Genomic DNA, 16,475 nt, shown 5'->3' with positions numbered 1-16,475 from the left:
AAGTGCTGTTTATGTAAAGAGTAAAGATTTTATTTTATTAAATTGTATTTTCATACTATGACTGTAAGTAGTGTTGATTCAAAAACATTGAATACATTTGATATGAACAATGTTTTTATCTCCCACATGAATCGTTTTGTTTTAAAGATATGAATGAACCTATTTATTTAAGAGTTACTATGTTTTACCACATTGAATTCACTACAATTATGTGGCTCAAATGCATATATTTCTACAGTTTTCTACATTGGACTCCACAAAATGTACCTTTGAGTGTGGATGATGGCTGGTTTAAGCATGTGGTGCATTGGGCGATCAATGCACACAGAATAAACGGGCCATCCCCACACACACTCAAGGAGAGCTCTGACATGCCAGAACCGAACACCTGCTCTTTTTCCAAATCTGAAATAAAATGGTTTAAACAACATCTCCCTTTGTCCTGGTGTCAGAGGAGCGCAGTACAGCTACCTTGGTGGAGTATGGCAGGGAAAGCTGCTATAGCCTATCATAAGTCTAGGCCAGGTGTTGGTGTAAACTCTTTGCAGTAAACACGTGGTTGGATGGGTTTATTATAAAAGTATAATACATTTTTTAAATGGACATGCGTCCCTTTAAATGGATCAGAATCATAAAGATCATTAAGGTTAAAACATTGTTTTTAGTTATATAATGAGAATCAAACACGTTTCTTACTTATACTATAGAATCTATTATCCAAAACACATTTATCAACGATATCCATACGTTTTCAGTACAACATTTTCACGTTGGCATTCATGATTAGGGTGGTCTCTGGTCCGTATGATTATTTTCCGGACCTCTTAATGTGATGTGGGGCCTGGTTGCGTCAAAACAAAAATTCCAACCCACGTCACGGACGGCCCCCCAACATGGTCAAAGAAAGTTTGGCCAGATTTGTGAGTATGACTAACCTTTATTACTCACGTGTCTTTATATCATATCCATTTTATGCTTTATATTTGTTTTGTTATTTTATGGGTTTTATTTTGGGGTTGAATCAATTTCCTGTTCCTGCATCAGAACATGGAAATAATTTAAAGCACTTTACAAGCAAACTCCTTTTTCCGGATGAAGCCAAAGGGAATTCACTCATTCACTCATTCATCATTCATTCAGTCTTTGTGTCCCTTAAAGGTCCCATGGCATGAAAATTTCACTTTATGAGGTTTTCTAACATTAAGTTGAGTTCCCCCCTGAGCTTCCAGTCCTGTATGACATCATACGGGACCAGGTTACCTCCCCTTTCTCTGCATGGCCCGCCCAGAGAATTTGGCCCGCCAATGAGACAATGAGCTAGGACCGTGCGAGCGCCACATGTGTGTGTGTGAATACACACACTGTAACGCAAGTGTTCTTGGTTATTTGGATAACTGTTCTGTTGTTGGTGTTATGGCACATAACACGCAACACAATAATGCAAGCTTGCATAAAGCTCCCATTTGGTGAAAAGACTAGACTGCGACGGGTTGGTTGAGAAGGAATTGGGAACCGCGACATGGAGGAGAAAAGGATTGTTGCCCAGGATTGTCCGTCGGAGCCCCGCTGTAGCGGGCAGTGGGGCTGGGCGGGCAGCCCCGGGGGCGGCCAGTGGGCAGCGGGGCTCCGACGGACAATCCTGGGCAACAATCCTTTTCTCCTCCATTTCGCGGTTCCCAATTCCTTCTCAACCAACCTGACGCAGACAACCCTGGGCAACAATCGCGGGCAACAATCCCCTTCTCCTCCATTTTGCGGTTCAGTCTGTACTTAATATTGACGTGGAAGTTGAAGAACCAGAGGTGTCTGAGAACCCGACGCAGTCGTTTGAGATTCATAATATCATCCGGAGGCGCAAACAGCTTTTGACCATGATAATATATATATTATATAGATATCTAAATATAATATGATATTATTTAGATATAGAGCTCCAGGACTCCCGCCGGAGCACCCGGAGTGTTCAGTGTTCCACTGTAAACACTAGTGCATGGTACCGTGGCCACAAGCTGCTCAGGGCCACACCCCCACCCTCCACCTTGACCCGCCTCTAAAAACGGCACATTTGTGGAGAGCTCATTGTGGGACTGGCTTGTAGTGGCTGTAACTCTGCACCAAGGCTGAATTTCTTGAACGTCTTCAAGTACTGTATTAGGGGCCCACTAACACCTATATTAAAGCATCCATAAAATAGCATGCCATGGGACCTTTAAATCCCTGCTCTGCCTGGCTCAGAATTCCTGGGAAGCCTTCTGTTCATGGCACCCCACATGGCACCCAACAAGTCCTGGGAGACCTCTGAAGGCATGAGTCATGACCCTTCACAGGACAGTGGACACACTGTGTTCGTGTGAAGTTACCGGTGGTGATGATCAAACACACCTTTGCGGCAAGGAAGTGGTGGTGGCTTCTTCCTCATTGTGGTGGATGTGAAAGTTCTCAGAACATACGTCAATTTGGAGACAGCCAACGTCTTAAAAGGGAAGTGGCTAACTTTTTTGTAAATCTTCCGGTTTCAGTTCAGCTTAGTCCTACGTGTGTTAGCACATGGTCAATGGTACAATGAAGTGTGGAGAAAAACAGGTCAACTCAGCAGGTCAACTCAACTTAGCCGCCATAACCGTGCTAGTCATATAAAGATAAAATAAGAAATTACAGTATTCATTGATGTTGCCATCGGCTGCATCCTCAAACCACTGCCAGTCAGTTGCCTTGAAGCAGTCCAGTCCCCTGCCAGTAGCAGTGTCTGAATGGGGCAGTAGCTCTGAATTGGGCAGTAGCAGTGTCTGAATGGGGCAGTAGCTCTGAATTGGGCAGTAGCAGTGTCTGAATGGGGCAGTAGCTCTGAATTGGGCAGTAGCAGTGTCTGAATGGGGCAGTAGCAGTGTCTGAATGGGACAGTAGCTCTGAATTGGGCAGTAGCAGTGTCTGAATGGGGCAGTAGCTCTGAATTGGCCAGTAGCAGTGTCTGAATGGGGCAGTAGCTCTAAATTGGCCAGTAGCAGTGTCTGAATGGGGCAGTAGCTCTGAATTGGGCAGTAGCAGTGTCTGAATGGGGCAGTAGCAGTGTCTGAATGGGGTGAGGGGTGAAGCAACAGTCCTGGGCCTTTTCTTCTCTAAAAAGGAATTTGAATACATTTCCATAAAGTAGTACAAAATCTTCCTTTTTATCTCTTTACAATGCTTAGCATGTAAATGGACGCTGGCATCGCTCAAGAAAAATGATTACTTAAAGGCGACAAACTGTCCCAATGTGATGGCAATTAATCATCTTGCCAAAGAGGAAAATGAGAACAGGCTCTGATGTGCTTCCTAATTACAACATAGAATTTGTTTCCTCTGCCATCAGAGTGATTAATTGTTTTACTCCGGTCGCCCTTCCCAAGTGGGAGCTCCATGTTGCCTGGGGTGCACCAGAAGCAGATAAGAATCATGGTAAAGGTGCCAGCAGTTTAGAATCCAATCACTGAAAATGAGTTGCAATCTTCTGGACAGATGGACACCCCACAGTAATATACAGTCATGGCTGTCAAAGTCCCGTCTAAACAATGCAAGTCAACCACTGGACTCTACTTAAGATTCATGTGGCCCTCCTTGTTGTCAAATTAAGTTATCCATTATTGTTTAATTAGATTAGAATTAATCTTAAAAATGTACTGGACTCCATATCAGAGCCTCCAAGCTGTTAATGCTAGGAACATGTCATGTCCTTGATTTGATTATATCACTGCATATCCCAACAAAAACAACAATAACAATATATACAGGTCATCTCTCTATGAATGTCCTTTGCATATCTGTACAACCATTCATCTGATCTATTTCACACTTGTGTATTGCGATGAAGTGCAGTGTCTACTTATTTGGACACACACCTAATATTAATAAACATATATTTAGGTTTATTAACAGAAAATACGACGGCGCTCTTTGCAGAAGCGGGGCACTGCACTAGTGATACAAAAGCAGATACCCAAATGTGACTATCCAAATGAATATTAGTCTGGGACAAGATCTCCACAGGTATATGTAAATGTATTGCGTGCATTGCCTTCAATGCATCACATCCCATAACTTGATAATAATCAGACAAATACAGCACACACCTGTGCAAAATTAATTGGCTGTATTGTGTGCTTTGATGGATCATCCGATACCCATTAATTTAGTTCATCCATCTGAATACTATATCTTGGAAACAATATTAAAGATTCAAGAGAAAATAAAATGGAATCGATATGAAAACTGAAACAGGTCATCCATCGAAATGTCATTTATTGCTGTCAGATTAATACTGGCATCAACTACAAAACAAAATGTTTACATTTTGTCAAATTCAATATATTTATTACAATAATGAATGGCTTTACTTTATTTGTGTACAAAAGATCTGTGAAAACACTGCATAAATTAAGAGACAATTACATTCACATTAGCTGTTAAATAGTTATTCCATAAGCATGCGATACCATACACACATAAGTGATGACACAATTTTGGATAAAAAATGTCCCAAAATAAAAAACATCTTATAATGAGGCCTGCTTGAAAATGGAAACGGATGAGCTGCCCGCTTTGAAGACCTGTCAATCATCACAGATGAATTTATGTTGCCTTCTACGCACTTATGAAGTGTAAGTATAATTCAAGATTTTGAAGTAGCTCTTCAATGCAAGGCTATTTTTAGGTGGATGGCTCTCTGGGTGGGTTGTAATCCAACACTGAAATGGATGGCGCTCCGTTTGTTGATGTTGTTGAGATGTATTTTGGATAAGGAGTCCCACATGGGCAATATCTAGGTCCACCGGTTCTCGGCCCTAAACAGACTCATATAGGAAGAAGTTCTGGAGGACTTTCTCCATAGCAGTACTTTGCCTGAGGGTTTCGGTAGGTGTTTTCATGTTGAACACTCTGCAACACAGAAGGTCACATATACGGTTATCTTTGATCCAGTATCCACTACTGAAAGTGACACGCAGCTTAAATGGCTTTTATATTTGAATGTCCTTAATGTAAAAGGTCTGGTCACCCTCAAAGCAGCGTGCAGGTAAGGCCAGACATGCGTTGATGAATGATCAACACATCTCCTGACATCACGGTGTGTAAAACCAAAGCTCACTGTGGTGAATGAAATGAAAACTGAAGGACAAGCAATCTATGTTTGCAGACGTTAAGTACAATACTCAATAGTCTTACTTATTTCTAGGTTTTCCTCTTCTCTGAAGCCCAAATTATATGCGACACAAACAAGGACTACAATCACTTCTTTCTCAAAGTGCGAATGGAGGGTTGCTGTGTTTTTCAACGCCTGGGTTCAAATAGGACTCTAGTCTACTTTGGACGCGTAAATTCCCAACACGTTGGTGTATGCTGGGCTTCGCACCATGATACGTACTTGTGAGGAGGTCCTACACTTAGCCAAGCACAGCTCAAAGTGGTCCTCCACAGCAGTGAAGAGATTCTGAAAGCCCTCCGCGGCTCGGTTCAGGAAACGCTCGAGGAGCGGTTGCTAAAAACAAACAGATAAAAGTGGGAATATGAGCAGAATTCAATTCATTCTTAATTTCTGAGGTTCATTCCTCTGCAACAAATCATGCTTATCAACCTCTTATCCCAGTTATCTATACATATATGTGTTCATTCCTTTTTAAGTATACCATGCTGCTCAACCTTTTATCCCGGTCATCAATACATTTCCAGCGTGAACCTCAACAGATATGCAAAAACGCAACTACACCACAAGTGTGATACTGCAGATATAGTGAAAGCGGCTCCTTCAGCAGTTTTGGTTTGGTCACCTTGTCGGGCTGCAGGCAGCAGGACACGCAGTACTCGTAGATGTCGCAGCAGCCGTTGGCCAAGCAGCTCTTGCAGATGTACTGCCTGGAGCTCGGAGCGTTGACGTTACAGCAGCCGTTCACCAGCAGGTCCTTCCTCTCGCACACGTAGCCTGCAGCACAGGACGCCAGATAGATAAACATGAGCAGATACGGTCCGGACAGGTAACACATATACGACGTGAGAGTCTCGTGGGGTTTACTTCTGCACATTTGTCCAGCAGTCGGGTACTGCCATGGTTTTCATTGAGAAATTGAATGAAAAGTCCACCAAAAGTCCCTAATTCAGTGACGTCTAGTGATATTGTAGAAACAACCTATGCAAACCTTCTTAACTAGTCCATCATAAATTAACTGTAAAAAGTGGCAGAAGAAACAGTCTTGATGAGTAGATAGTTTTGAACTGTACATTATAATAAAAACAACCTTTATAGCGCGTGCACACACACACACACACACACACACACACACACACACACACACACACACACACACACACACACACACACACACACACACACACACACACACACACACACACACACTTCTGAACCTCCGAATGGAGCCTGATCGTTACACAGCGCTACTCAGTGGTGTGCTGCTGGTGTGATGTGCTCACCAAGCTCGTCTGTCAGCAGGGCTTTGCCCTGGATGGAGTTCCTACATTGGGTCATCTGACGGCTGCTGTTGCCCAAGTTGAAACGGATCTTCCAGGGAATGCGGTGGTCCAAGTCCCTCACTTCCAAGAGGGTGCGGTCTCGAATGGTTCTCTCTTCCTGCAAAATACAGAGAAAAATGAACAACGTTTAATCTATTTACGTATTCATTTTGTTGAGTCAATTCTATTCTATACAACATGTATAAAGTATGTGCTGTACCTGTTTGAGGGTACTGGTGATGAAGTAAATGAGGGACAGCCCGAACACCACCCCCAGGACCCAGCGTCTCCTCAGCAGCCGGCGGAGCACCATCATGACATGGCCCTGGCAAGAGGCACCAGGAGCAGGGAGAACTGTACTACTGGGGCCCTGAATATACGATGATCAATGTGATGTGAACCACAAATAATCCTGTATGACCAAGTTTGGCAGGTGGAACTTGGATTAACTCCACACGGAAGAATATACTTTCTATTCTCCAAGCGACGTCAGCTAACCCATGTTAAAATGAGAAGCTAAACCACACAACTAGGATACAATGCAAGTATCGTAACGATCCCTCATCAGACCACCAAGAAGACGTCGGACGACAGCTGCTTTGTTAGCCAGCTAGCTATTAGTTAGCACCAGCTAGCTTCTCTAATGGAGCTGAAGGCGTCAAACACAAACTGAAGGATATTTCAAAGACGAGTCAGTGTTATTACATCTCGCAGCATAAAGCAGGTTAATCTCTCTCGGACGCAGTACACATCAGGCCGTTACGGTCAATCGTTACTGGGACGAGCCATCACAACAAACGATACCAACGCGGAAATGGTCGTGTGTGGAGGACACACTGATTGGTTGAAGACATGTGGGAGGCGTGTCGTCACGTAAACGTAATCGTCCTACAGGAAAACGAGCCCGTCGTTTATTTCTCTATGAAGACGAAACACTTTTCTTAGCTTAATAAAATAAAACAAGAAAGCCCTAGGTAACGTATGAAACATTTGATTTGAGCTTCAATGCATTGATTTTTGGCTAGCTAAAACACTCGTTTAATGATAATGTTTACGTTGTGGTGTATTTTGCACGAAATTGGACAAAGCATGACCGCCGGGGAGCTTGCCTTACAGGCCTTACAAAGTGATGATGTTAACAACAGCTTCTGTATCTTCCTCAGCATTGTCTCATGGGGTGATGAGCGTGTCATGCAGAGAAGACACAGCAGCAACACGGATGGCATGCCCGGTGAAAGGTGGGGACGGTCTTAGCCGGCTATCTATGTGCAGGTGTTTTTCTCTCAATGTCAACCCGTTTTCTAGACCTGAGTGCAGGTGCACCTGCAACAGCGAGTATGCAGCGAGTATATAGACACGTTCGCAAATGTCCTTTCAAAACAATGAAGCCTTTCCTTATTGTAGGGCCACTATTTTTATAGGTTATACAGAATAATATACGTTATAGCATTTTGTCTCCCAATCAGACAAAATGCACATTTTTATATCCCTCCCTTCTAATCCTACACAGGAGCCGTAGCCAGACCCTGGGATCAGAGAGCAGCCTGGACGAGGGTTGTGTGTTCGACTGTCTGAAGCCCGACTCCCCCGTCTCCCCCCAGCAGCTCTTCTCTGGTCTGGTGGGCGTCCCCACCAGCTCCGTGTCCGCTGCCCCCTTCCAGGCCGCCAGCCTGGTCCTGGGCTCCCCCCCGGACGTCTTCATCCAGATGACCACCTCCTCACGGGAGGACGGCGGTGCCCCACACCGCTCAGACGGCGGCTCTTACATGGTTCCCCGCCCGCCGCAGCCCCACCACTTCCACCACCACTTCCACCACCAGCAGCCGCTACAACACCGGACCTCGTCCCTGCTGCAGCAGGCCGCGGCGTCGGCTGGCCCTGAGAGGCATGGCTCCGGCCGGGAGGAGGGTGGCCAGGCGGAGGAGCAGTCCACGCCGGCGCCGGCCCTCTCAGAGTTGAAGTCCGTGGTGACCTGGCTACAGAGGGGCTTCCCCTTCATCCTCATCCTGCTGGCTAAAGTCTGCTTCCAGCATAAGCTAGGTAGCCTTCCGTGGTCCCTAAGAGCCTCCAGTTAGTAGAAAAAGTAATGTAATACCAAAAAATGTACAAAATGCAAATATGTAGTACGCTAGTTTAAGGTAGGAAAACTACAAACATATGAAAGACTCCAATATCCTATACATTTTATAACATTTTTGTTTTCTATGCACAAAACCATTTCAGCTGAATCTGGACAGTTCTCAGTTCCAATGTGAGGTCTCGTGTAATTTGAACCATTCACTCTTGTTGGCAGGTATTGCTGTATGCGTGGGGATGGTCAGCACATTCGCCTTTGCCAATTCCAGATTCAAGCACCAGGTGTCATTACGGGTAATGTGTTAATGCTAATCTCTTGCTCATTACCTGGGCACACCAAAATTGATAAGTTTACTAATTAAAAACATCCTAATGTTTCATAAAAAGCTTCATATTGCAATCAACATTTGCCCAATTCTCCCTCCAGGAGGAGCGCTCTGTGTTGGTTGCTCTGTGGATCATTATATTCCTGACGGGGAACATCATGTATCTCTACTATACATTTAGTGAAGAGGAGCTGTACAACAGGTAATTGAGCAGTTAAGGAGGAATTTGTGTGTTGTTGCTAATTTGTGTCGGGGTTAGGTTTAGACTTTTAAAGTTTTGTCATTCATTCAGTAATTTATTTTGGTGTGTATTTATTTGTTTGTCTATGTTTTCATTTCCATTTTTCATGAAGGGATTGCATCTGTTTTTGCCATTTCATGTCCTGTGAGTATCACTGTATCTATGTTTTATTATTTATTTGCGTGAATCTGATTTTTGTTTTATATATTTCATAACGGTAATAATAATTTAGCTCTTTTTAATATTATTATTATCAACCACTAACAAAAAGTCCCCATGTATGTTTTTGTCCCCAGCCTGATCTTCGCTAAGCCCAACATCGACAGCTTTGACTTCTTCCATCTGATCTGGGTGGTGGGCATCACAGACTTTGTCCTCAAGTACTGCACCATCAGCCTGAAATGCTTCATCCTCTTCCTGCCCAGGATCTTCCTGGCCTTCAAGTCCAGAGTAGGTGTTCTCCACCTTTACAATCCTGTCTGCGTTTATTTCACCTGAAGTCCATTGTTCCACAAGACCTCAACAAACAAAAACCCAATGTTTGTGTTAACCTTGCTTACGAAGAAAATAATTTTTAGAGGGCTAACTTTAACAATCTGAAATATTGTACTAGGCAGGGAGAATTTCCTGCAATGAGCCCAAGATTTTCATTTCCCGATCAAAAAAGAAAATCTGCAATAATGTCATTGTTTAATCATCAAGTATTTGGATGAAATCTTCCACTGGTTAACAGACCTGTGGGCCTTCCAGAACCCACCCAGCATGCACTGTGCTCACCCTCCCCCAGGGGGTTTGTGGTGGTAACGTCATTGATCCCTGGAGCTGGACTATTACCTGCATACACACACACGCACACGCACACGCACGTGCAGGGAGACCTATATATTGCCCCTCCTTTTCCAGGTAGTGGCTAGATGAAGTCATGCATCAGCCTTTCCATCTCATTACCGCATCGGGCCAGGAACTCACTAGTGCTGCAGACGCGGTGTGAAGAAGAAGCCAATAGCACGACAACCTAATTTGTCATACCAGGCTTTGGTGTTGTCATCTTGAACATCTTAAATCATCTTGTTCCTCTCAAGTGCCGTGCCCATCCACATATGCTCTCCATGCTGCTATGCAGATGTGTGCTTTCAATTGTTATAGTTGAGCATTCATTTTCATCATTGTGTGTGTTCTAGTTTTGGTGCTGAAATGTTGCTTTTCCACTCCAGGGAAATAACATTATTGCCTGTGTAAAATCCCAAACCACAGCACTTCCTCTGCTTGCTGCTGACGAAGGTAGCACCATACGGCCACAGGTCACGTACAGTGTGTGTGCGTGCGTGCGTGCGTCGGCATGGCAGGAAATAAGGAAAGGATCAAACCAAACGACAACACAAAGAACTGAATCCAGATAAGCAGGATGCTCCACAATTAAGTCTGGCTGTGAAGCCTCCCCAGCTCCTTGGCTGGTGTCCAGGGTGGAAACGTGACAGCTACTTTTGCGTGGGTGTGATGGGCACTGTGGGATACCAGCCACAATAACCAAGATGAATTGCCCTCGAGCAAGCGGTCTGCCTCCTTCCTACCAACCTGTCTGCTTAGAGCTGCTAACCCGCAGTCATTAATCTTTGTCAGCGCACATCCAGGAAGTCATTATCCATGCTGGGACGCCCGGGGGCCACCCGGGAGTTCCGTTTGTTTTGGGCATCACTGGTTTTTGTTGTTTGTTGTTCCACCGTCCACGTTCATCTGAAGTACTGTACGTCTGTGGAATGTATTCAGAGGCTTGGTTGAAAAACGATATCTACTTAAGAGATGAGGGCTTTGGGCCTGGGATGGGGATTGGGTGTGAGGTAGTGATTTGGGGCGGAGGGCTTCTGGGGCCCTGCAGAGCTAGGCTTAACGTGGTGGCTACGAGGTAGCAGGTGGAGTGTGCTGCTGCCAGTTTCCTGTGCAGTGTGGTGCCTAGCCCTGGGTCTTGCGGCGACAGCGTGCCGCTCTGGGCCTCTGCCAGGTTGGCGGGGGGGCTCACTGTTTTAGGCTGCTAACATCGCCGCACTGCACTTGACTAGATAGAGAGGTAGCTGCAAGAACTGGAGCTCTTCTTATGCCCGGAACACTCACTTGCTGTGCTCTGGACTAGTCACGAAGTGAATGAAAAAAGTGTTGGATTTATGTTGAAATAGTTTTTCCTCTTAGGTGGTTTGCGTGTGTGAAACAGCAATGTGTACTGTACATTAAATCTGAGGTCGTAAATCTGAGCCTTCATGACGATTCAATACAATATCGATTTCTTAAGCCAATGATTAAATTATTCTCGATACTGCAGAATTCCTCAAGATACAATATGATTCGATTTGATTCAAAACTCAATATTTCTTACATTATATCTATTAATATAATATCTATCAAATAAATCAACAAAATAATAATTTGCCTTTTATTGAGAAGACAGAAACAGTATTCTATACACACTTTAGTGCTTATTGTGCAGGTCTAGTATGGAAATTAGTCTATTCACTGAGAAAAAAAAAAGATTAATTTTTTTCATTTTTTTCTTTTTTTAATAATCTACACTCTTGCGGATGCATCGAATCGTTGGCTGTATACGGCTGTATCGATACAAATCGATTAATATTTACACACCTACTGTACATACACAGTTGTATTTTCTTTACTTATGCGCATTAGAGAAATACGAGTAGGATACATTAATGACCATCTAATTAGTGCATTTAAGGCATCAACAGCCATGCAATATGTGTTGAAATAAGAGATGAAGATAAAATATGCAGATAAAAGAAAACAAACAATAAAAAATGGAATACTGCTAAGCAAGCTTGTACGCCTAGTGATTCTGACGTGTGTGTGTGTGTGTGTGTGTGTGTGTGTGTGTGTGTGTGTCTCTCTCCAAGGGGAAGTTCTACCTGTTGGTGGAGGAGCTGAGCCAGCTGTTTCGCGCCCTGCTGCCCATCCAGCTGTGGTACAAATACATCATGGGAGAAGACCCCTCCTCCAGCTACTTGCTAGGGGCCATGCTCATCATCATCTACAGCCTGTGCAAGGTAAACCAAACGGAACCACAGGTCCTGTACACCCTGTCTGGGTGATTAAACCACCATAACATCTCCCCTGGCTTCTTTTGTCAAAATGACTTCATCGTACAGATTCTGCTGATCTTAAAGAGCTTAAAGTATGCACTAATGTAGGAAATAGCAATACAGCACTGTGCGATCTGTGTGATACAGGCATATGAATGATGATTCGCGTTGTTCGGACCACAAACTTTGCAACGGTTGACGCACATTCCAAAAGACCAAAGCGCTCAAATGAAAATATACTGTGAATATCGAGCGAGACAAGATTTTGTGTTTTCTCCTTGTTGTTTAAGCTAAATATCTATTATGTGAGACCGTCTGTGAGTTTATACACACTTATTTCTTACATTTATTGCAGATCATGTTATTTATTTTAATGTAGCATACTCTGTAATCCTACCCTCACAGATGTCACCACCCTTGTGTTTACTGTCATCCATAATTGTGTACAGTTGATTCTTTGTATGTTTATATAATATTATTATAATGGTACTTAATAAGTAATATACAAGTTTTACTTATTTTCTCCATTGCCGGTTCCTCAATGGCTGACCTTTATAAACAGTGATGATGCTATTGGTCACTTTTTAATTTCAATCACATGCCATTTTGAGTGACAAAGTCAAAAAAAGCATGGGAAATTCCTGCATTGCTTACCGTTACTGTAATCAATTTCTTAAGGTGTGTTCTACTAGCTGTCCTAATACTTGAAGTATGTTGTCTTGATTGCAGTCCTTTGACATCTGTGGTCGACTGTCGTCTATTCGCAAGGCCTTGGTCATCCTCTGCAGTGCTCAGGTATGATTTCTTGAGTGACAAACCAAAATACTTCAAATTTAAAAGTATTTATATTTGTAATTCTTACAAATGAAAATACTGCATCGAAACTGGGCATGTGTTGGCCAAAATCTTGAATAAGAAAAAGTTGTGATTACTTGACCATCAATTTAGAAAAGACACATGTTGTGAAGACAATATCTCATACTATTTACGGTATGTTTGTTATTTTAGATCTTGTGTTTCTGCACCATCCCACCGTCACCATTCATTGCTGACTTGGCAAAAAAAAATCTGATTCTGATCAAAATGTGTGTGTGAATAATTTGTCTGTTTGGACTGGCATATACCATGTATCCATGGCAACATACTCATTTTATTATATTTGTTTATTGGTCTGTATGTTTGTAACTGTCTCCATGATGGACTAATCTTAAGTCTGCAAAAAATAATCTGTCTTTCTAGGGCGAATACAATGTGTGTGTGTGTGTGTGTGTGTGTGTGTGTGTGTGTGTGTGTGTGTGTACATATATAATATATATATACATTGCTCTTAATCCCTGCTAGAGTTTTGGTGTGCGGGCCAGCAGCCAGCAGTGTGGTGAGGCTGGGGACGTCTGTTCCATCTGTCAGAATGAGTTCACTGACCCCCTGGTGCTTCAGTGCCAGGTGAACACTCTTTTAACGTTATACCTGATAAAATATATACCTTATCAATAAAAACAATGAAGCAAAGAGCAACAGCTACTATGCAACTATAGCATTAACTATAACAAAGCTGCACATTTAATTTATTTATCTCTGTCTCTACAGCATGTTTTCTGTGAGGACTGCCTGTGTCTCTGGTTCGACCGGGAGAGGTCATGCCCCCTGTGTCGCTCCTCCGTCATCGAGAGCCTGCGCTGCTGGAAGGACGGCACAACATCAGCCCACTTCCAGATCTACTAGGGTTAACTACTGCTTTAGCATGTTTACCTTTCAGATCTACTAGGGTTAACTACTGCTGTAGCATGTTTACCCTCCAGATCTAGTAGGGTTAGCTTCTGCTGTAGCATGTTTACCCTCCAGATCTACTAGGGTTAGCTACTGCTGTAGCATGTTTACCCTCCAGATATACTAGGGTTAGCTACTGCTGTAGCATGTTTACCCTCCAGATATACTAGGGTTAGCTACTGCTGTAGCATGTTTACCCTCCAGATATACTAGGGTTAACTACTGCTGTAGCAGGTGTACCCTCCAGATATACCAGGGTTAGCTACTGCTGTAGCATGTTTACCCTCCAGATCGACTAGGGTTAAACACTGCTTCATCCTCCATATACTGTCTGTAGGTTAGCGTGGTCAATTGCACTTCAGATCTGAAGACCACTTTGCGATGAGACTGTAAACTGAAGTCTGGCCCCCTGTGGTCACTAAAGATCCCACGGCACTCTCTAGCCCCGGGGTCCTGGCCTTATTCCCACCCAGGCTCATCCCACATGGCTACCTAATCATCCCCGGATCTCTAATTGGATGATTTTGTTCCTCACCTCTCCACTGTGAGAGCAAGTGTGTGGTGAGCACTCGGGCACCAATGGGCTGCCGCGCAACACACTGGTAGTGGAGGAGGTCTCATATCACACAAGAAGCGCTTTGTATGCCTAAAAGCGCTATATAAATGCAATTACGTCTTTTTATTATGGTTAACTATGGCTGTTCATCCATACTATCTGTATCTGTATATAATCATGTTATTTAGGATCCTCAGCACAAGTTGGGTTGTGATGGGATCTAGATCTACTAGATCTACTAGATCTACTGTTGATGATTTTATTCTTGTTTGAAACCGTTTTGGTTATTTGTAATTAGTAAAAAATTATAGCAACAGTTTCTTCAAATTCACTTCATGACCAAGCACACATTGATAACATGTAATAAAGGATGTATGTTAAATATGAGTGTTGAGGAATATTTAATAGAAAAGCATTTACAGAAATAAATTATTCATTTAAAACCTCCAATTACCCTGTTAGGGTATAGAGTGATAACCCTGTTACTTATTTTTCACTCAATTTTCTTATGAAATATTTATGAAAGAGTATAAACACAACGTTACACACAATTGGAGGAGAAGAACATAACTCACAAGTTTTTCCCCATGAACAAAACGTACAGAATATGCTGCTAATTATTATCTGTTCTATAACAATTGCACGTAAAACAATTATGTAATTACAACAAATATCTCTTGCAACCAAATTAACACTCAATACTGTAAACAATAAACTCAAGACACGTTCTGGTTGACTGCATATATGTACATGTTTTTTTTTTTTTGCAGGGGCTCTACAATAAGTCGAGTGCAATGCAACACGACGACCTAATGCAGTCTGCTAAATGTGCATTAAGTGCTTTGGAAAATAAATACAAATAATATATAAATTAACACTTCACATACGATTTCCGATCAGACCAGACCAGCGAAGGTGTGATCGCCGTTCCATTCCGTGCAAGGATGTATTATACGATTATAGGTATTAGGTCAGTTAGAGTGAAGTTTTCCCTTCCTTGCATCAGGGGAGGATGACATCATCGTGTTATGAAAGTGTCCTACGGAGCCAGTTTGCGAAGACGTCAGCAGCGTTGCTTGGCTTCAGTTGTCAACATCAGAGTTTTTGCCGCCACAGAGCGAACCGCTTTGATGAGCGAAATAATATGCATTCCTGCTTTTATAGAAAGGAAAAAACGGACTTGCTGGCCTTTCCGACCTGTTTGCATCTTTTATAATTAGTGCAAATTCTTCGTAGCTTGGTTCCCCCTGCATGTCCTGGAGGCACCATCTAATGACAAAGATATAAGAAAAACAATCCAAATAACCATTTTATGTAGGCCAAAATAGTCAGACACATAGGCCTACATTCAATTATGCTTAGCATCTGTCACCATGTAGTTTTAATGTAGCACACAAGAAAGACCCGAAGAGTACATTCACCTGGAGATACCTGTTGCCGGTGTTGCTGTCAGTCGACCTCGTGCCCTACAGGTGTCGCCGTCGGACCAGAAGAACAAGGACCGCAAGGTGGACCGCTGTATAAATAAAGCTCTTAAAATGCCTGCTTTGTCTCTTTAGTTGTTCTTCTTGTCTGCATCGCTTGCTGTCCCCAGCAGCCCGTCGTTTCTCCAACTGATCCCCGATGGTCCTTAAACGGGACGCGAGGAGTTGTGTGGCGGAGCATGCTTCTGTGGTGGGACCTTGGCCAAAGACCGAGTCGTTCAGGAGAGCCAAAGGCTGGTCCACGGGTAACCAACACATCTTGACTCAAAGTCGATCGAGTTCTCCAGTTGTCCCCGCTTTACTCCTTTAAAACCTCCCTCGTTGTCTGGCTGAAATCTGAACTGTGTTTGTATTTTCCTCACATGCTCTCTTCTGTCTAGCTCTCTGTCTACCCTACCCCCCCCCCCCCCCCCCCCCCCCCCCCCCCCCACACACACACACACA

At 43.3% G+C, this 16,475-nt stretch overlaps 2 protein-coding genes across 2 annotated transcripts; one reads left to right on the top strand and one right to left on the bottom strand.

The window, feature by feature from the left end:
* Positions 1–4,319: 4,319 nt before the first annotated feature.
* On the bottom strand, positions 4,320–7,279 carry spring1 (SREBF pathway regulator in golgi 1). The gene is made up of 5 exons (XM_084467885.1): positions 6,716–7,279; positions 6,457–6,613; positions 5,799–5,950; positions 5,396–5,509; positions 4,320–4,911 (listed from the first exon to the last, which is right to left on the bottom strand). Exons 1-5 carry the CDS (start codon positions 6,809–6,811, stop codon positions 4,828–4,830), a joined length of 603 nt encoding a protein of 200 aa, XP_084324011.1. The 5' UTR covers positions 6,812–7,279; the 3' UTR covers positions 4,320–4,827.
* Positions 7,280–7,393: 114 nt separating this feature from the next.
* On the top strand, positions 7,394–14,076 carry rnft2 (ring finger protein, transmembrane 2). Its single transcript, XM_084467884.1, has 11 exons — positions 7,394–7,469; positions 7,659–7,733; positions 8,006–8,535; positions 8,789–8,865; positions 8,999–9,099; positions 9,435–9,588; positions 9,872–9,928; positions 12,039–12,188; positions 12,954–13,019; positions 13,566–13,667; positions 13,812–14,076. The coding sequence occupies exons 2-11, from the start codon at positions 7,687–7,689 to the stop codon at positions 13,944–13,946; spliced, it is 1,419 nt and encodes a 472-aa protein (XP_084324010.1). The 5' UTR covers positions 7,394–7,469; positions 7,659–7,686; the 3' UTR covers positions 13,947–14,076.
* The last annotated feature ends 2,399 nt before the right edge of the window (positions 14,077–16,475 follow it).

Source organism: Micromesistius poutassou, assembly GCF_964030765.1.
Source record: "Micromesistius poutassou genome assembly, chromosome: 5".
Lineage (NCBI taxonomy): Eukaryota > Metazoa > Chordata > Actinopteri > Gadiformes > Gadidae > Micromesistius > Micromesistius poutassou.
This window is presented reverse-complemented; position numbering and strand designations above follow the sequence as displayed.

What these genes read in the sequence shown, in the direction of transcription:
- rnft2 (XM_084467884.1), top strand. Translation starts at nt 7,687, where the DNA reads ATGCAGAGAAGACACAGCAGCAACACGGATGGCATGCCCGGTGAAAG. An exon ending in TGCTCACCCTCCCCCAGGGG is followed by an intron (nt 9,929 to 12,038) that starts GTTTGTGGTGGT and finishes TCTCTCTCCAAG; the next exon opens with GGGAAGTTCTACCTGTTGGT. An exon ending in CCCTGGTGCTTCAGTGCCAG is followed by an intron (nt 13,668 to 13,811) that starts GTGAACACTCTT and finishes CTGTCTCTACAG; the next exon opens with CATGTTTTCTGTGAGGACTG.
- spring1 (XM_084467885.1), bottom strand. Translation starts at nt 6,811, where the DNA reads ATGATGGTGCTCCGCCGGCTGCTGAGGAGACGCTGGGTCCTGGGGGTG. An exon ending in TCACCAGTACCCTCAAACAG is followed by an intron (nt 6,614 to 6,715) that starts GTACAGCACATA and finishes TGTATTTTGCAG; the next exon opens with GAAGAGAGAACCATTCGAGA. An exon ending in GCTGCCTGCAGCCCGACAAG is followed by an intron (nt 5,510 to 5,798) that starts GTGACCAAACCA and finishes GTTTGTTTTTAG; the next exon opens with CAACCGCTCCTCGAGCGTTT.